General features: G+C 41.2%; 1 protein-coding gene across 1 annotated transcript in view; it reads right to left on the reverse strand.

Moving 5' to 3' along the window:
* LOC126161251 (zinc finger CCCH domain-containing protein 13) overlaps positions 1 to 21,506 on the reverse strand; it is an 83,074-nt gene that overhangs the window by 11,952 nt on the left and 49,616 nt on the right. The window contains exons 8-10 of the mRNA XM_049916990.1: positions 9,221 to 9,462; positions 4,317 to 4,495; positions 1,243 to 1,313 (exon numbers count right to left, since the gene is read on the reverse strand). Coding sequence (XP_049772947.1) covers positions 1,243 to 1,313; positions 4,317 to 4,495; positions 9,221 to 9,462 — 492 coding nt within the window. The remainder of the gene's footprint in view (positions 1 to 1,242; positions 1,314 to 4,316; positions 4,496 to 9,220; positions 9,463 to 21,506) is intronic.

Raw genomic sequence — 21,506 nt, forward strand, 5'->3', positions numbered from 1 at the left:
GGACTTTTATATTTAAAATCAAGCAATGGAAAATCCAGAATGGAATAATGGGAGTATTATTAAAAGGATAGTTGCTGAACCACACAGTGGAGATGCCAAGTCACAGATAGGCACAAGAAAAGCCTGTCAAACAAGTAAGCTTTTGGGCAAAAAGACCTTCACTGGAAATAGACAAAACAAACACACACAGGCTGACTATGAGCAAGGTGCACCTGATGGGAGAAGCAAGCTGGGTGGTGGGGTTAGGAGGAGGCTGGGGTGGGGAGGAGGAAGGATAGCAGGGTAGGGGTAGGGAAAGGTAAAGTGCTGCTGTTATATTTACTTGCCATGGCTAAGGAAACAACTTTCCGATTTCTTAACAGTCTTTTTACCTTGCTTCTTAAGAGTGTCTCAGCAAATTTTTTGTCAATCTTCAAATGTTCCCAAACGGAGCCTTTGACGAGAAGAACAATGTCAATATTTTCACAGATACTTGTTGGCTTCAGTAGTTCACCATCACCTTGATTCAGACTTGACATTATCTATTACATTAGTCTCTTTACTACTGCTACTTTCTTCTGACTCATCACACATGATACAAAACTGACAGTCAAGATGCTTTAGAAAGGCCTCAGACAGCTCACAGCACTATAGCCAGCTTTCAACTATGAAGCATTAATGGTTACTGGTGACAACAGTAGCTGTCACCAGAGCTGTGACAACACTGAGGTGCTGCCATAGAGATGTTTATAAAATTGTATTATGTTACGGGTTGAGGTAGGCCCACGAATTATTGTGTGCAACCCACTCCAACTCTCAGGGAGCAACTTCTGCTGCCTCAACAATAGAGATTATTTATTTTCTACATGATTACTTCTAAACTGTGTGTGTATGTTGCACAAAAGGACAGGATGGTTAAACTTTTCTGACACCACTCTACTAGTCAAAGGTGAATCAGGAAGAATGTTAAGGGGACTCCAATGACTGTTCTATGTAATCTTTAGCACTTATGTTAAGGAACAAATAAAATTTAAATCTGATATAGCAGAAATATCTGTGTAGCATTCACAGAGTAAGAACAATTACAAAACTGTTACCAAATCACAACAGTCACACTTCTGTTAGAGATCTCTCTCTCTCTCTCTCTCTCTCTCTCTCTCTCTCTCTCTCTCTCTCTCACACACACACACACACACACCTCATTGAGAAGAGTTAAAAAAGTTCAAGGAATTAATACATAAAGGAAAACAGTTGTTTACTTACATAGTTGTTGTAATGAATATCACCATCTTTCCTTGGATTACCCTCATCATCCAAATGCTCCACTCCACGGCCTAAAATGCACAGAAATTAAAAGATTCAGTAAAGAGCAATGAAATTTACAGCATGCAGGAAAATTAGATTTTCTAAGTAAAAAGTGACCAGTATTTCCTGGAGCACAGGAACAGGAATGGAGTAGAAAAGGTATACATTCTGAAAAGTACTCTCTAGCTATTGTACTTTTAGTACACGACTATAAGAGTAACAGTAGTATTTGTTTTTGTAGCAGGTTTATAGATTCTGTTTTCAGTCAAGCATTCTCTCATCTCCAACAAGTGATAAAAATATTATGAATTTAATTTCTGATTTTATATTTCTTGTACTTTTGGTGTGTCAGATTTTAAAATCCTATGTTTTTGGCCTTTCATTGTAACAATTCATCTCGACTGTTAAACTTTGCCTTTATTTATCTGGGATCTTTTTTTCCATGTAATTAGTCACTCTTGTTTCAATAAAATTAAAGTCTTGTAAGTTGCAAGATGGTGAACTAAACTTATTCTGTCGACTGTCTCATGACGGTGTGCAATGTACATTTCAAAGCACAATTTAACTCTTTACAGATACTCTTCATTAGATGCCAAACATCATAGAAATTTGTATTTGTGTGTGGTATATTGTTTCCTTGCATGTGATATTGCAAAGTAGTTCTTCCTCATATTACTTTTTTAAATTAGATTGTCCATTCATTCATTCATTCACACAATTATTTATTCTCATTCTCATAAAATCATGTCCCATAAGGCCTGTCATGAAGTAGTTTTCTGAGATCTGAAACAAGTCAAATTATATTACTTCTTACAAACTTGTTTAATACAAAAATTAGTATTAACTGGGATTTATGTTTACAAGCCCTTATATACAAAGCTTATTCAGTAAATAATGCCTCACTTTTTTTTCCTAGGAACATATTTATTCTTAAGAGTTAGAATTTAGTGACAATATCAACCAACATTTCTTCTACATGTACTATTTTTCTACACAGCCTCCTATGTCTATGGACTTATGGTATAATTGTGTAAGAGCATGTATCCCCTATTGATAAAGGCTCAAAGTGGTGCACCCATGTTTTGTCACCTGTTACTATAGGTTACAAAGGTCTCTCCATTGGCTTTATACTGCTCTGATAGTTCTGGGAAACAGAAAATCGTATCTTGAGCACACCTTTGAATATACGAGAGTCTCAATAATTGTTCACTCACTTGGCTGTAGAGCCAAATGAGTTGTAATGTGTCAGTCAGCTCAAACAATGGCATCCACACAATAGGTCAAGTTGCCAGCAGTGGCTGTGACAAAACATACCGAACATGGTTAATTATGGATGCAACTGACCTTCATCAGAGTGAGTGTGTGTGTGTGTGTGTGTGTGTGTGTGTGTTCTGATGAAGGTCTGTTTGGCTGAAAGCTTTGCCTGGCAATCATCCTGTCGTGCCTATCTGCAACTCAGTATATCTGCTGTATGGTGAGCAGCAACTATCCTTATTGTAATAGTGAAAGAGAATATATATATTACTGATGACTAAACTCTGTTATGTGTACCCGTTGTGTTTAATGAACTTATGGAAAATCATTACAAATTTATGCACCAACCCAAAACTGGCATTTGATAATTGATGACTAAAGTTTCTGTTACATATATCTGCTTTGTTTATTAAACTTACGGAAAATCGCTACGAACTTATGCACCAAACAATACATGCTTTTGATTTTGGTCATCAGTTATTTTGCTGTTCAAATAGCTAATCTCATCTACTTCTTTAAGTGTCTAATTTTGCAATCTAATTCTCTTTGCATCAGCTTGTTTAGTTCCATTACATTCCATTCCATTCCATTACCTTCGTTGACGTTCATCCTACAACCTCATTTCAAGATACTATCCACTAAGATAAAGAGATTTTTCATATCCTTTGCCATTGCTGACAAAATTACAATATCTTCGGCAAACCTCTAAGTTCTTATTTCTTCTCACTGCACTTTAACTCCATTTATAAATTTCTACTGAGGTAACTTTACAACTTGCTCAATGTGCAGGCTGAATAAAGTCTTCCCTTTGAGAGCCTTTGATTCTTGTAACTACAGTTGAATGATTTTTTTACCTCCACTTTATCCCTGTTACCTTTAGAATTTCAAAGAGTGTAGATGAAAAAAATTCTTAAAATCCACAAATGCTATAAATGTAATTTATATTTTCTTTAACCTAAGTCATAGTACCAGAATTGTGTTGCATGTTTCTACATTTCTACAGTCCTAAACTGATTATATATATTTTACACAGAAAAGAAAATCCATTCACGGAAACAATGAAATGAGACAGAATTACTGGCCAATACTTACCTTCATGAAGAAAAAACTTTTTTACTAACAATACACACATATTAAAAGGACATAACACTAGCCTAGCATTTGGAACAATTAGTTCCTTCCTTGGTGAGGAAAAAGGGAAAGGTTGGCGAAGATTAAAAAGGATTGGCAGCTCACTCAGATCCCAGGATCAGAGGGAGTGTCCTGCAGTGAGGACTAGAGCAGACAAAGATGAAGCGGGAGGAATCAGGAAGAATACGGGGACAAAGATAGTGTATTGATGAGCACTGGATTAGCTTCAGTCCAGAGAAAATGCCAGAGGAAGAACTAAAGGTGTATTAAGAGAAAGATGAACGAATAGTGCAATTAAGAACGGGGAGAAAAAGGGAGATTGGAAAAAAAGATCACAGAGGGGAAGGGGTGAATGAAGATGTAAAGTGAAAGCAATACAGAAAATACTTGAGTGAAACATAATAAATAAAAATATAATGGAAAAAAAGAGAGGAGAATGTATTAACAGAGGGAGGATGTGTCAGAGGCCAAGTTTAAGGAAACTAGTATTGGGTGGGACAATCCGCACAACCTGTGTGGCACAGCAGATGCTCAGATTTTGTATGCCGCCCCCCCCCCCCCCCTCTCTCCACTGTGTGTGTGTGTGTGTGTGTGTGTGTGTGTGTGTGTGTGTGTGTGTGTTTTTTATTTCTTCAAAAAATACTCACCTTTACCCTTCCACCTTAGCTTTGCCACACTCTGGCTGAAGTCAACATGTATCCTTCGATCGTCAATCAAAACATTGTCCATTTTAAAATAAGCATCCTCGCATGATTTCCGGTCTTCAAATTCTACAAATGCATACTGCAGAGAGTCTCCAGTCACTTTATCACGTATTACCTCACAGCTGAAAATGAAAAATACATAAACAAATTACTTCCTAGCAAAAAATATTAAATATTGCATTAAACGGATGGAGTTCCTCCGTTTCCACTTGTTACAGTGTGTGGTGTACAGTTATGAAACCCAATGACTGACAGGCATATTCTGAAGTGACCTTTCATATATTAACACTACAATCATGATGCTGCTATAAAAAATAATTTCATCTGTGACTATGATCACTGCCAATATTACTACCGCACACATAAATCATGTGTTTGTAACACATTTGTAAAATATTAATGTAAAAAAAAGGAAAGCAAAAACTGAAGAGAAATGCTGCTTTTCGGGTCATCTTTCACAATAGCTGTGTGAACAAACTATGTCATCAGGATTATTTCACCAGTGGAAAAATGCTCCCATCAAAGCACGAAAAGGTGAATGTGTTTTTCTTTAAAAAAACTCAGACAAGGTGGGTGTACTTCACCAAAAATTTTTGCACACGAGCATATTTGTGCTCTTTCATCACTTTAGAGACACATCGATGTGTTCATAAGACCACGCCCACATACAGCTCGGGCCACGATATTCTAACACGTGAGTCACCTATCGCTTGAAAACTGGAATCATTTCACATGATAACAATGTACATACATCTTGCTACCTGCCACTTGACAGGCACCACCTTCTGTTGTCAATTCCTAGAATTATTTCAAAAGAAACATCAGCTGCTGTTGTGAATGGCTGAGCCAATATGCGATCACACTGATGTTTAATTTTGTGCATTTACTTGTTAGATGTCACAGTTTGCTGTAATTCTGCTACAAACACATCATGTTTGATGAGTGAGCAGGAAATTTTGGAAGCTAAAGAGGAAGAAATTGTTCAATAACTCATCTCGCACTTTTTTTTCTGCCATTATTATTCTAAAATTAGTCAGCTATTAAAGAACTAAACTAAATATGAAAAATAAATCTTGGATCTTGGTTCTTTTTTTAATATGTATTACTCTTTAAGGTAATCAATCACAAACGAGGCAGTCACGCTTTAAAGAATGGCATAAATGGGCAGTCTTCTTGGCCCGAAACTGTCTTTGACATGTTAACGCAGAACATTCTACATCCTTTTACCCAGCCTCGCTTGGTAGTTGAGTCTTCATACTTGGCATCTGCTTCTCACTGCTGTTGTCTGTCTGACTCTCTCTCTCTCTCTCTCTCTCTCTCTCTCTCTCTCTCTCTCTCTCTCTCACTGTTTCCTCCTTCTGCCATTGGTTTATAGGACGTCCCACTGCCACAGTCTCTCACTTACACTGTCTACTTTTGTCTTTCTACCCACTAACACTATCTTCGCCATACCAAGGTAGCCCAAAAGTTATGGAGGATCTGACAAGGGTATTTCCCCTATAATCAAGTGTTTAAAATTTCGGTCTAAAATGTGCCGTCCCCTATACCTACATGTTAAAGTTTGCCAGTTTGGGAGGTACCAGAACCCCTGAAGTCTATGCAGGGGCTCCACCCATCTATGTTTTTCATTTCCACTGTCTCCTTGTTCTTTTGCTCAAACTGCTCCTGTCTCCACCCATCTCTCTTTCTCTTCTATTGCCACTATCTCTCACTAAACTGAACTTCGAAGATTTACACCGCATACACAGAAAGCGGATCCACTACGTCACAACACGAAATTTGTTAACATCGAGTATAGATTTGAGTGTCAGGAAGTCGTTTCTGAAAGTATGTGTATGGAGTGTAGCCATGTATGGAAGTGAAACATGGACAATGAATAGTTTGTACAAGAAAAGAATAGAAGCTTTCGAAATGTGGTGCTACAGAAGAATGCTGAAGATTAAATGGGTATATCACATAACTAATGAGGAGGTACTGAATAGGATTGGGGAGAGCTGAATAGTTTCTCTTGGCTTTTGTAAGTTTCCTAGAAGCATAGGCTATAGCCTTCTCTTTTCCACCCGAAATGGCATCTGTGTGTCCAGATAAATTTAGCATCAGCTTTTAACAACTCTTGGAGTGGTCTGGCTTTGATACAAAAGTTTTTGATAAAACGACAGTAATAAAAACATAATCCGAGGAAGCTTCTCACATCTTTAACACTTTTAGGAATAGGAAATTCCATTAGAGATCTCACCTTTTCTGGGTCTGGCCACACACCTTCATTTGACACAAGATGTCCAAGTATTTTGATTTCTTTTGCTCCAAAGACACACTTTCTTGGGTTAAGTTTCAGTCCGCCTTGTTAGAGACACTTAAGAATGGCCCTAAGTCTTTTTATATGTTCATCAAATGTCTCTGAGAACATTATAATGTCATCTAAATAACAAAGACACATCGTCCACTTCAGATGCCTTAGAAGATTATCCATCATCCGTGAAGATTATCCATCATCTGTTCAAAAGCTGTTGGTGCGTTACACAAACCAAAAGGCATTACCTTAAACTCATACAGATCCTCAGGGGTAATGAATGCAGTATTCTCACGATCAGTCTCATCTACTTCATTTTGCCAGTATCCCGAGTACATCTCCACAGTTGAGATAAACTAAGCCCCCTTCAGACAATCTAGTGTATCATCAATTCGTGAAAGAGGGTGAATGTCCCTTTTAGTTATCTTATTAAGCTTCCTGTAATCAACGCAAAAGTGCTAACTACCATCCTTCTTCCTGACGAGGACCACTGGTGACAACAATGGGCTCCGCGAAGGATGCATGATGTCATTCTTCATCATGTTCTCTACCTCGTTGCGAATTATTTGACGCTCCATTGCTGACACACGGTATGCTCTTTGGCTTATTGGTTGATGGCCTCCAGTGCTAATCCGGTGCTTCACTGTTGATCTGTATAATTTGCTCTCCACCTGTGGATTGAACCATTCAGAGAACTCTTGAAGAATGGTAAGTAGCTTCTTCTGTTGTTCCTTAGTGAGATCTGGAGATAGTCGACTAGATCTTGTCTCGTAGTGGTAGCACTAATTTCGCCCACAGACTCAGCATGGGAGGTTTCTATGAAGCTCAGCTATTCTTCAATTAACGGCTCAGCGTTTGCTATGCACATGCATCTTGGAAGGATCTGCTTTCTTGGCGACAGTTAACTATCCACAATTCACCGAATCCATTTTTAAACGAGATGACAGAGGCTGGGATGACCAAGTTATTCTTCAGTGGTATGCTTATCTTACATTCCACTACACGATCCATGGGTTGATGCATGGCATGACACGTGACAGTTACCTTTCTAGTGCTGACTGCAGGAATGATCACTTCATCCAGCACACACAGTCTCCACACACTCAGGTGCGCATCTTCCTGTCCACTGTATCTCACCTCGTCTAACATAATCTTCGAGCGACGACAATCTATAATTGCCTGAGAGGCTTTCAAAAAGTCCCATCCGAGAATGATGTCATGACTACACTATTGTAAGATGATGAATTCTAAGGGCTGTGTATGGCCACTTATACCCACACGAATGGTACATCTTCCTGTAGGTTTTACATATTTACAATTAGCCACCTTCAACAGAGTTGTTTTGTTGTCGAGGAATACTGTTTTCTGCAACTGGCGATTGTACTTCTACGAAATGACTGAATATGATGCTCCAGAGTCCACAAGAGCTTGGGTTGGTCGGCCACCCATCGGCATAGTTTCCTATCATTTTTGTAGTGATTTTTCTCTTCGGCGGCCTCACCTCCAAGGAAGGTCGCACCCTTTAGTTTTCCAGATTGCGGCAGCTAGGTGATTGGCTGGAGCTTCTAAACTGTGATGGAGACCTAGGTCAGTGTGTTGGGGAGTGTCCTCTCCAGCAGCTAGCTTGCAGCGATGGTGACCTATGCTGTCCTGCACCCACAAATTCTTGTTCACCTTTGTCGTCCTGGAGTTGGAGTCGGCTAAGATCAGTCCGCTGTCTTATGGTGTGGACATCATCAAATAACTGCCGCCTTTCTCGACAACAGCGCACCACATGTCCTGGTCATCTGCAGTGGAAACATACTGGTTGGTTATCCTGGGTCCTCCAGACGTCAGTCTTCTTTGATGCCCAAACAGGTTCCCCACGCGGCATTGTAGGAATGAACTCCGCCTGGGTCTCGACTTTTTCACCGTTTTAAAGGGAAATGAAGTACAAGAGATTGGGTTCAATGTCTGTTCCACTTCCTCCCTTATGACCTCTTGAAGCGTTTTTTTTTTTTTTTGAGGGAGGGAGGGTTCTGAGAAACACCCTCGAATAAATGGTGCTTTTATGAACTGCCTAAGGTCCACCCTAGACCACACCTAATGCAAATGAAACCAACTGATTTGCTCAATTTTCCCGAGCTGGAGGAAGTGTGTAATGTCGAAATTTTGATTCTGTACTGTAGGATAGTGCTCATTCCTGACAGGTGTACGAATGGTTGCTACGCCAAGAGCTATCCAAAACATTTTACCCCTTATCTCTGGTATCAACAGAACCCCATATATTAGTCCATGAAAAATGGCAGTTTTGCACACAGCTTTTGGAACATACTGATATCATGCATGGACTTATGGTAGCAAACGGTGTATCTGGGACACAGAACTCGAAATATTTATACACAACTTCATGCAGCTATCTCATGATTAAAAAGCTTGTATAGTGGTTATGACTGAATGAAATCTAGAACAACACTAGAACAACACTGCCTAGGTTTACAATATTGTGAACTTTAACAAAAAATGTAAGGAACAACAAACTGGGTAGATCAAGTAACTGCACGATATTAGTAACTACCTTTTAATTTTTCCAAATCGGCTGAAAATGATTTCAAGGTCATCATCTGTGGTCACAGGATTTAGCTTGCACACAAAAAGTACGTTTTCAGGAGGGGCAACGTCAACATCAGGTATGTCGCCTATGATTTCCAGTATAGTTGCCTGAGCCTTTGCTTCCCTTTCCTTTCTGATTTCCTCGATCTCTATGGCAGAACGACCCTTTGTCTCATCAAGTTCCTCATCTGGTGCAATGCGGCTATTCTGAAACATGAGAGAGTCAATTTTTTAATTTCAAATCCAGTGAACAGCCAAAACCATTTCATTAGTTTAAAATAAATTAACATGTAATGGTAAAAAGGAAATTTTCAAACACTAAAAAAATGAAAGAGAGCTATAATTTTAGGGTGCGTGTAAAATTAAAAGATCCAGTAAACAGCTATGGTAATTATGACTACAGTGAAAAATAGAAATACCGTATAAAATTATCTCTGAAAGCAATAGCAAGTACAGAAATATATGTTCTATGTGGTCATGTGAAGTTAATGAAGTCACAATATATGAGCACAAAGTGTGAAGTCTGTACATTAAGGTATTACCATTGTTTTTATTATACTGTTGGAGTTACAGCTGCAGCCTTATATGGGGCTGGAAGGAAGTACACAACATCCATATTGTGGGCATTCCTAAACAGAGCTTATTGTTGTTTACTACCAGCCACTCATCCTCCCACCGACCCAAGACTCTTTGAGCTCAACACTGAGATTATAGCATGCAGTGGGATAGCACACTGAAACATCTGCAGATCAAGACACGCCTCCTTGGCTGCTAGATCTGCCCTTTCATTCCCAGCAATCCTGATGTGCCCTGGTACCCAGGCCACCTCCTTCCTCAGTTGGTGTAGTGGAGGAGGGCACCCTAAATGGTATTAACTATTTTATCTGCTGGGTACAAACTTTCAACGAGTGAAGGGCACACTTAGAGAATCAGAACAGTCAAGCAATTTAGCACTGGAATAACGTCTCATCAACTCCAGTGCCTGCAAGATCGCAGACAATTATGCATACAGGACAGTAAACGCTTGAGGGAGTCAGACTTGAGGAAACAATCCAGGAGAACAACAGAGCAACCAGGAGAATCCCCTATTCGACCCATCTGTAAAAACAGCTACGTAGTTGTGGTGCTCAGATAACATGTCAGAAAATGTCGCATTAAAAACAGAATCAGGAGTGCAACCTCTCTTGTACCCCAATAAATCTAAAATCACTCTGACTTTCTCCAGTAATCAAGGCAGCAGGCAGTTAAAACCATGGGTCTGGAACTGTACTGGCTCCGCACCGAGGGACTTCAGTACATGTTGCACGCGGAACCCAAACAGCATTGTGGCTCGTCGACAGTTTGAAAAAAGACATGAGCAACAGTATGGTGTGCAGGTGAAGTCGCAGCTGTGAGAAACTTACACGCCTTACACACCAGGAGGAGCTGTCACCGGATGGTAAGTGGTAAGTGGTGGTTTCCCGGCTTCAGCACAGAGACTGGGCATAGAACTGGTCCTATAAGCACCTGTAGCCAGCCTGAGCCCCTCACAGTGGACAGCATCAATGAGCTTCAAATAGGAAGGCCTGGCTGATCCATACACTGTGCAGCACCCTTAGTCCAGCCATAAACGAACAAAAGCCCTATAAAACTGGAGGAGACGCCCCTATCCACTCCCCAAGACCTGTGGCTAAGGCACTTTAAGATATTCAGTGCCAGGGTTATGGCTTTCAGGTCTCTCAGATGTGGCAACCATGACAATTTGAAGTCAAAAATGAGGCCCAAAAATTGCACTGAATCTCTAAAATTTAGGATGGTGTCCCTCATATGCACGGCAGGTAAATTAAAAATATGATGTGAATGATTAAAATGAACACACAAACACTTATCTGCAGAAAACTGAAAACCCGTCTTTGCAGTCCACTCCTCTAACCTCTGCACTGTAAGCTGCAACTGACACCTCACTGATGCAACACTGGAGAGGGAACAGAAAACAGCAAAACTGTCCATGAATAAGGAGCACTGTACTGGGCTCCTTACAGTAGACGTGATACTGCTGATGGCTATGGCAAAGAGGGTAGCACTTGAAACACTGCCCTGAGGGACACCATTCTCTTGTTCAAAACGATCTGACGAGTTGCCAACTTGGGTTCTAAAATAGCGCAGACAGAAAAAGACTGGATGAAGATGGGGAGGTGGCCACGAAAGTTCCATTGATGCAGTTGAGCAAGAATACAGTGTCGCCAAGTAGGATCATACACCTTACTGATAACGAAGAATATTTCACTGCAGTGATGTCTACATAGAAAAACCTGCTGAATAGCTGCCTTTAGCAAGGTCAGGTTATCGACAGTGGACCAAAATCTTCAGAATTCACATTGAGAGCGGTTAAGGAGTTGTCTGGTCTCTAACAGCCAGATCAGATGATAGTTAACCATTCACTCCAGGTTCTTTTCCGAGACGTGTGGTCCTCTACTGGTTTGAGGAGAGGTATCAAAATTGCCTCTCTCCACGAGTTGGGGAAGTTACCTGTCTGCTATATTATAACATTCTAGGAGGATTTCTTTCGACATTGCTGGCAATCGTCTAAGCACGCAGTGCCGGATCTGGTCATGACCAGGAATAGAGTCACAAGTCTCAGACAGTGCTGATTCCAGCTCCCACAGGGAGAAAGGGTAGTTGTAAGTTTCGGAATCGTGGAACCAAAGTTCAATTTTCTCCTCTCTGCAGATTCCTCGACTTGCGCCATAGGGTGGTGGGGTTTCGGGTTCCGCTGGATAGGTCAGGAGTCCACTACACGCAACAAGCGGCTACACGGGTAGCAGGGGTTGTGTGGCGTGGGCTGGGCGGTTTTTTAGGTTAGATGGCCTCGGGCAAGTGCAGAAAGGGCAACAGCCTCAACGGGTGCGGGGCAAAGTCAGGACATGCGGGGACCAAGCAGCAATCGGTATTGTAATTGTAAACTGTCGAAGCTGCGTTGGTAAAGTACCGGAACTTCAAGCGCTGATAGAAAGCACCGAAGCTGAAATCGTTATAGGTACAGAAAGCTGGCTGAAGCCAGAGATAAATTCTGCCGAAATTTTTACAAAGGCACAGACGGTGTTTAGAAAGGATAGATTGCATGCAACCGGTGGTGGAGTGTTCGTCGCTGTTAGTAGTAGTTTATCCTGTAATGAAGTAGAAGTGGATAGTTCCTGTGAATTATTATGGGTGGAGGTTACACTCAACAACCGAGCTAGGTTAATAATTGGCTCCTTTTACCGACCCCCCGACTCAGCACCATTAGTGGCAGAACAACTGAGAGAAAATTTGGAATACATTTCACATAAATTTTCTCAGCATGTTATGGTCTTAGGTGGAGATTTCAATTTACCAGATATAGACTGGGACACTCAGATGTTTAGGATGGGTGGTAGGGACAGAGCATCGAGTGACATTATACTGAGTGCACTATCCGAAAATTACCTCGAGCAATTAAACAAAGAACCGACTCGTGGAGATAACATCTTGGACCTACTGATAACAAACAGACCCGAACTTTTCGACTCTGTAAGTGCAGAACAGGGAATCAGTGATCATAAGGCCGTTGCAGCATCCCTGAATATGGAAGTTAATAGGAATATAAAAAAAGGGAGGAAGGTTTATCTGTTTAGCAAGAGTAATAGAAGGCAGATTTCAGACTACCTAACAGATCAAAACGAAAATTTCTGTTCCGACACTGACAATGTTGAGTGTTTATGGAAAAAGTTCAAGGCAATCGTAAAATGCGTTTTAGACAGGTACGTGCCGAGTAAAACTGTGAGGGATGGGAAAAACCCACCGTGGTACAACAACAAAGTTAGGAAATTACTGCGAAAGCAAAGAGAGCTTCACTCCAAATTTAAACGCAGCCAAAACCTCTCAGACAAACAGAAGCTAAACGATGTCAAAGTTAGCGTAAGGAGGGCTATGCGTGAAGCGTTCAGTGAATTCGAAAGTAAAATACTAGGTACCGACTTGACAGAAAATCCTAGGAAGTTCTGGTCTTACGTTAAATCAGTAAGTGGCTCGAAACATCATGTCCAGACACTCCGGGATGATGATGGCATTGAAACAGAGGATGACAAGCGTAAAGCTGGAATACTAAACACCTTTTTCCAAAGCTGTTTCACAGAGGAAGACCGCACTGCAGTTCCTTCTCTAAATCCTCGCACCAACGAAAAAATGGCTGACATCGAAATAAGTGTCCAAGGAATAGAAAAGCAACTGGAATCACTCAACAGAGGAAAGTCCACTGGACCTGACGGGATACCAATTCGATTATACACAGAGTACGCGAAAGAACTTGCCCCCCTTCTAACAGCCGTGTACCGCAAGTCTCTAGAGGAACAGAAGGTTCCAAATGATTGGAAAAGAGCACAGGTAGTCCCAGTCTTCAAGAAGGGTCGTCGAGCAGATGCGCAAAACTATAGACCTATATCTCTGACGTCGATCTGTTGTAGAATTTTAGAACATGTGTTTTACTTGAGTATCATGTCGTTTTTGGAAACTCAGAATCTACTATGTAGGAATCAACATGGATTCCGGAAACAGCGATCGTGTGAAACCCAACTAGCTTTATTTGTTCATGAGACCCAGAAAATATTAGATACAGGCTCCCAGGTAGATGCTATTTTTCTTGACTTCCGGAAGGCGTTCGATACAGTTCCGCACTGTCGCCTGATAAACAAGGTAAGAGCCTACGGAATATCAGACCAGCTGTGTGGCTGGATTGAAGAGTTTTTAGCAAACAGAACACAGCATGTTGTTATCAACGGAGAGACGTCTACAGACATTAAAGTAACCTCTGGCGTGCCACAGGGGAGTGTTATGGGACCATTGCTTTTCACAATATATATAAATGACCTAGTAGATAGTGTCGGAAGTTCCATGCGGCTTTTCGCGGATGATGCTGTAGTATACAGAGAAGTTGCAGCATTAGAAAATTGTAGCGAAATGCAGGAAGATCTGCAGCGGATAGGCACTTGGTGCAGGGAGTGGCAACTGACCCTTAACATAGACAAATGTAATGTATTGCGAATACATAGAAAGAAGGATCCTTTATTGTATGATTATATGATAGCGGAACAAACACTGGTAGCAGTTACTTCTGTAAAATATCTGGGAGTATGCGTGCGGAACGATTTGAAGTGGAATGATCATATAAAATTAATTGTTGGTAAGGCGGGTACCAGGTTGAGATTCATTGGGAGAGTCCTTAGAAAATGTAGTCCATCAACAAAGGAGGTGGCTTACAAAACACTCGTTCGACCTATACTTGAGTACTGCTCATCAGTGTGGGATCCGTACCAGATCGGGTTGACGGAGGAGATAGAGAAGATCCAAAGAAGAGCGGCGCGTTTCGTCACAGGGTTATTTGGTAACCGTGATAGCGTTACGGAAATGTTTAACAAACTCAAGTGGCAGACTCTGCAAGAGAGGTGCTCTGCATCGCGGTGTAGCTTGCTCGCCAGGTTTCGAGAGGGTGCGTTTCTGGATGAGGTATCGAATATATTGCTTCCCCCTACTTATACCTCCCGAGGAGATCACGAATGTAAAATTAGAGAAATTAGAGCGCGCACAGAGGCTTTCAGACAGTCATTCTTCCCGCGAACCATACGCGACTGGAACAGGAAAGGGAGATAATGACAGTGGCACGTAAAGTGCCCTCCGCCACACACCGTTGGGTGGCTTGCGGAGTATAAATGTAGATGTAGATGTAGAAGTTCCGCGCTGGCGACGAAATGCCGGAGCCTGGCTGGCATTTTTAGTAGTATGTGCAAAGTTCTCCACCAGCATCTGAGCGATGTCTCCAGTGGCTGTCTGAAGACAGCCTCGTGTCAACTCTGCAGCTATTGGTGAACGACTGCGCTCACCAGAAATCCTCCTGATGGCTTCCCATACCTGTAGAACAAGTGGAATGGTTGATGGGAGTCCAGGAATACTTGCTATGATCTTTTCTTGCTCTCCTTAAGCACACGCCAGGCATTTGTTCTCATGACTCTAAATGCTCTAAGGTTGTCTGCCGTAGGGCGGCTTTGAAATTGTCGAAGAGCTGCACGCCTGTTCCGAATGGCTGAAAGGCACTCACCTGTCCACCAAAGCACAGGTCACCTCGGAAGATGACCTGAGGCCTTTGGGATGGGTAAGTCAGTGGTACGATTGATCACTTGTGTGATATGGTCCACTTATTCCTGGACACTGTTGCAATGTTCGAACACAGCTAGCTGACTCAACAGCGACCAGTTAGCCCTGCTGACCAGCCATGTCGGTAGCTTCTCTTCATGTAGTGCTCCATCAAGTAGGTGAATGCAGAGTGGAAAGTGGTCACTGGAATGGAGGTCGTCAATGACCTCCCACTGAACAGAGTCTGTGAGGGCTGGAGAAGAGAAAGAGAGGCCAATGGCTGAGAATGACAAAGTAGCAGTACAGAAGTGAGTGTGAGTGCCTGTGTTTAGGATGCAAAGCTTGTGAGGCATCAAGAGGCTCTCCAAAAGTCGACCCCGAGGGCAAGTAAAGGCCGAGGACCCAAAATATCATGGGCAATGAAGTCTCCCAGTATGAAGATCAGATGGGTAAACCATGTTAACTAATGAGGTGGTACTGAACAGAATTGGGGAGAGAAAGTTCAAGGCTTGAATGCAACAAGTAGATTTGAACAGATGTCCATTGCTTTAAAAAATGGGAAATCTGGGATGAAATAATGACCATACGAGAAGGATGGATTGCTAGTCACCACATAGAGGACGTGCTGAGTGTGACCAGATAGGCACAATGAGAAAGGACAGCTAGATATTATTACCTATTGGACTAAGTGACTCAGCACCTCCACTATATTGTGAGTAGCAACTTTCCTTTTCATAATATTGTAACATTCTGTCCTGGATTTTCCATTGTTTGATGTTGGAATAAGTACTTAATCAGACATAGACAAAACAAAAAGAAGAAACACACACATGGCGACTGGCATCACCTGGCACTAAGGCCTGACTGCAACAGTTTCTGATGTGAATGGTGATCTTTTCTGGGATGTTTGCACGGGGGTACAGAAAAGAAGTGGGGTTGGGAGAGGTAGCAGGATAGGAGTGGGGGGAGGTGATACTGCTGCCTGTGGGAGTGTGCAGTGATGTGGTGGGGACAGGATGGATGGTGGCCTGCTAGGCATAGCATCAGGAGGCTGTGGTTGAAAGGGGGAAGGGGCAGGTTGGGAGGACAGAAGCAGAGAAGGGTAAGGACTATGCAGGTGCACTTACAAGATGGAAGGCATGTGCAGTGCTGGAGTGGGAGCGCAGGAAGAGAAGGGATAGGCAGTTGGAGGATATGCATTAGTGACGGCTGAAGTGAGGGTGGGTATAGGAATGAAGGATATGTTACAGGGAGAGTTCTCAACATGTGTTTGTGGGAAGAATCCAGAAAAACCCAAGATTGTTCCAAACTATGGAATTCAGAATAGCTGGTGTTGGTGGCACGAATCATGGATTCTTCCCGCAGACACCATCTATTCTGAACTGTAAAGGTTGTAACTCTTCCTGTGACATAGCATTCATATCAGTAACCCCTTGGCCTCCAATTTCACTTGTTCCTGTCCTCCACCTGCATGTCTCCTTCCCCACCAGTGTACCAGCATTGTTCCTTCCTCTTCTCTACTTGTCCTCCCCCTCCCTCTACGCACCAATATGACATTTGGCACACAACTATCAAGTGGGACCACACGAACATAAGACATATATTACTGTCATGCTATTTTTATGGTTTTTTGATTATTTGTGTATCTTATGACTTGTACATTGTTTTTATTCACTTGATGTTTGGACTAGCAGCTGTACTTATAGCTGTGTGGGTACTTGTATTTGTGACTTCTGCCTGATGATGTGTAGTAATACTCAAAATTGAAATTGCAATAAATAAAAAATAAATTATTTGAGAGCTGTAAGCAAAAACAACAATCAGTACAACGAAAAACCAATCAAATCACCAAATTTCACTTTTTTATTCACTTAATGACTAGTTTCATGTGGTGACCCCATTTCCAAATCATCATAAAATATAGTTAAAAATGGTATTTCCGAAAATGTCAAAACTGTAAGCATTATAGCTGATTGTTTGTACATTTTGGGAAATACCATATCTGATTATCTATTACGATGATTTGAAAATGGACACTGGACCAAAACTAGTCACTGAGTGAATAAAAAAAGTGAAATTTGCAATTTTGCTTGGTTTTCTGTTGTACTGATTAACTGAAGTTCCTAACCTACAATTATTCCAGCATGCTGGAAATTTGCACAGATAATTGTACACGCTGTCAGCCAGGCAAGGAATATTTTAGGGAATTGGTTTAAAAAAACTGTTTCAAAGCCTCAGTCAAATCTTTACAAGTTATCTCACAGAACAACTTCCACCATGCCTCTGTGGCACAAGTTGCCTATCTTTCAGAACCGAGGCAGTTCTATTCGCCGACAAGAGAAGCCTTGAGCCCTCTGCTGAAACTGCTAACGAATTCATGCCATAGGTTTTAGCCAATAGCGTGTGTGGACTCTGCAGGATTCTGCAGTGCAGAACACAGTTGCTTCGCTCTCTTGTGATCCAGACCTCAAGCAGAAGAGACGTCTTTCTTAGAAGGCAGAGTCTCTGGCTCTGCATTCCATGACCAGCCATCAACATGTTAAGATGAACCACCTCCCCTTCCACTGTCCAGTTATTGAGTGTTCGACCTCCTAGACTGGCCTAAAAGTGGTAACTTCTGACCCTAGGTGCGCCCTTTGTATATCGTACACTGAAATATATATATATTTTTTTTACCTAATTTACTGTTCTGTCATTTAACAGCTGCCCTGGATGCCCGCTTACAGGTCCTGACCGCTTGATCTCCTGTGCACTGTTGTCGTAAACAGAATACAACAATCTCAGCCTGTATCTATAATACCATATAATTACAGCAATCTTTACTATGCCAACTATGTAGAAGTAAAAATCAGTATACTGACATACTTTCACTCGATGATGTCCTACAGGATGATTATTTTGGGGTAGTCCTCGTTTACACTAAGGTACTCATTGTGCATAAGAAAGTATTAGAATTAAGGAATGAGATCCACAAATGTACCTCTTGCATGCAGCTGTTTAAGCAATTGACAGTGTTAGCTAGTCTCATAGTACATGTGTTCACTGACTAAATATATGAGGTTGCTCAGGAAGTAATGCACCACATTTTTTCTTAGTCAAAAACAATGCTACGAATGCAAAACACTACGTATGTATTATCTGAAGTCTCCTGAGTGAGTATGCCAAGTTTCCATCACTTCCGAAAGTTAGTGTAGCTGTAGGACAGTTTTAAAATGACATCTATAGGTGATGTATGTTACAAGCAACATGCCGTCATTGAATTTCTCACTGCAGAGAAAGCAACTGTGGGGAATATTCACAAATGCTTGTGAAAAGTCTATGGAGCACCTGCTGTCGACAGAAGTACAGTTAGTCGCTGGGCATGGAAGTGAGGTCATCAGAAGGTAGTTTGGTGGAGCTCTATGATTTGCAGTGGTCAGGCAGACTATCCACAGCCGTGGATGATCCCCGACTGCTGCAAATCGTGCCACACCTGACAGCCCTATTGTAGCCCCGTCAGACTTCCATTTGTTTGGGACATTAAAGGATGTCATTGGTGGAAAACACTTTGAAGATGATGATGAGGTCATTCACACAGCAAAGCACTGGCACTGCCACCGGGACAAGGATAGGTACAGATAGGGCATACAGCCCCTTGGTTCGCTCTGGAGGAAGGCCATAGAATGGAATGGAGATTATATGGAAAAAAAGGGGGTGTAGATAAAACACCATTGTTTTATGTGTGTAATTTTCATTATGTACAATAAAGAATTGTTGAAGGAAAAAAAAAATGTGGTGCATTACTTTCTAGGTGACCCTCGTACTGGCACATCAATCACACCTACAAAGTAATAATCACAAATACAGTACTAGAAAAGAAAAATTACCAGCGCTTCTCTAGTGAAACTACCTTTGACACTGAAAGGAGTGAAACAGAGTGTTGCAAAACTCTGATGATCTGTCCATAGACATTAAATGTATGACATTCATTATCACAGCTAAAGAAATTTTTGGTGATGAAACCAAGAAGCTTTTCAAAAACATGAATATAGACAAGTACCTCAGGCAGAAGCAAGGAAAGCACCGAAATGCAATGGGGTGCACCTTCAAACTAGACTGACAAGTCTTACAGCCAGAGATCCATGCAGGTCTGTGTTCTCAGCTCTAGGTAGTTCTTTCAATCCTAGGATGGTGGTATGAACTACATATACCTGGACTTCTGTGAAAAAGGAACTATCCACACCAGCAGGAAATGCAATATCAAGTGTTCGCTGTTGTGCTAAAGTCAATTTGACTTTAATGTTCACACATAGGCTTCTAGCAGCTGTTTTCACACTACAGTGAAAAGACGGTGGATTAGCAGCATAATGTCTCCTCAGAGAGCGCTGATGTTATGACAATGCTTTATTTTGAAAAATTCTGAAGTGTGTTTTTATAACAATAGATTTAATAGGTTTAACATAAATATTTGTTTATTTTCAGTACAGTTAATGAATGTGGTTTGCAATGTAAATATAATTAAATTAATACGCTGTATTTTCATTTTCACTGTAATGCCAAAGGACATATAGAAAAATGAAACTAACGAACATGCAGAGCTTCAAAAACACCATGAAAAATTAGTACAAAAAAAAAAAAAAAAAGCAGAAACATTACAAAAGTGGTTAAAACTAATACGAACAGGCAAAAAGAAACACCGAAACTGGCGAAAAATAACACTGAAACAGGTGAAAAATAACAAAGAAACAGGTGAAAAATAACAAAGAAACAGGTGAAAAATAACAAAGAAACTGGTAAAAAGTAACAAAGAAACTGGGAGGAGAAAAATAATACAAACATTGGAAGAAACACCACCAACACTGGTAAATGGCAAAACTAAAATTAGTCATACAGTAAACTGATTTTTCCTGCCTCTAGTATTGACACATCTTTAATAGAATGACACTTCCACATCAACCACCACTGATTCCAAATATGTCATGTGAAACAAGACTCTCACTTTTTTCACGACTTCCTGAAGACCATGGATCACAGCTAATGTTTATTAATGAGACTATTAATTACATGAGGGGGTACCAAACTATCCAGGATTTCTGTGCTGAGAGAATGCAGCATATAATTTTTGATGGATAGGCATTTACAAATGAGGAACTAAAAGTGTGCCCCAGAAAAGTGGGGTGGGTGCTTTGCTGTCCATGTTGTATATTAACAACAATATCAATAGTAACCTCAAACTTTTTTTTTACAGATGATGCAATCATCTATAGGATGCTAATGTACAAAAGTTGCACAAATATACAGACCAATCTACATAAGATTTCAACTACATAAGATGGCAACTTGTTACACGTCCACAAATTGTAAAAGCAGGCACTTCATGGAATGCAAAAATGGAACGTATCTTGACTGAAATGTTAATTAGTCACAACTGGAATCAGTCAACTAATACAAGCCCCCTGGCATAGTAATATCGAAGGATATAAAATCAAGTGATAACATAAGCTTGACAGTAGGTAAAGTAGGTGGCAGACTCATTTCATTGGTAGGATACTGCGAAAATGCAGTCAGTGTACAAAGGAAACTGCTTACAAACCACAATGTATACAAAGAATGGCAGCACATATGGTGAAAGGTTTGTTTAACTCGTGTGAGAAGGCTGAGACAGTGCTGAGAAGCACGAGCTTGCAGGCACTTGACAATGGGCATCAACTGCACCATGAAAGGCTACTTAAAGTGGTTCAAGAACCAATATTAAGTGAGGATTCCAGGAATAGACTGCAGTCTCCAACTTATCACTCCCACTGGGATTGTGAAGATGAGATTACAGTTATTATGAAGGCATTTAAGTAGTTGTTCAAGTGTTCCTTATCTGAATTGAATGGGAAGGAACCCTAATATATGGTACAATGGGAAGTGGCCTCAGCTATGAGCTTCACTACATTTGTCAGAGTATGGCTGCATGTTTTGAAGCACATGTTGTACAGTAAGTTTCCACCTGCCAAGTTTTGAAGTACAGGAATGGGAGGGAGGGAGGAGGAGGAGGAGGAGGAGGAGGAGAAGAGAGAGAGAGAGAGAGAGAGAGAGAGAGAGAGAGAGAGAGAGAGAGAGAGAGAGGTACCGAAGTCCTGGCTGTTGTCTTCTACAGTATG

Source organism: Schistocerca cancellata, chromosome 2, assembly GCF_023864275.1.
Source record: "Schistocerca cancellata isolate TAMUIC-IGC-003103 chromosome 2, iqSchCanc2.1, whole genome shotgun sequence".
Taxonomy (NCBI): Eukaryota; Metazoa; Arthropoda; class Insecta; order Orthoptera; family Acrididae; genus Schistocerca; species Schistocerca cancellata.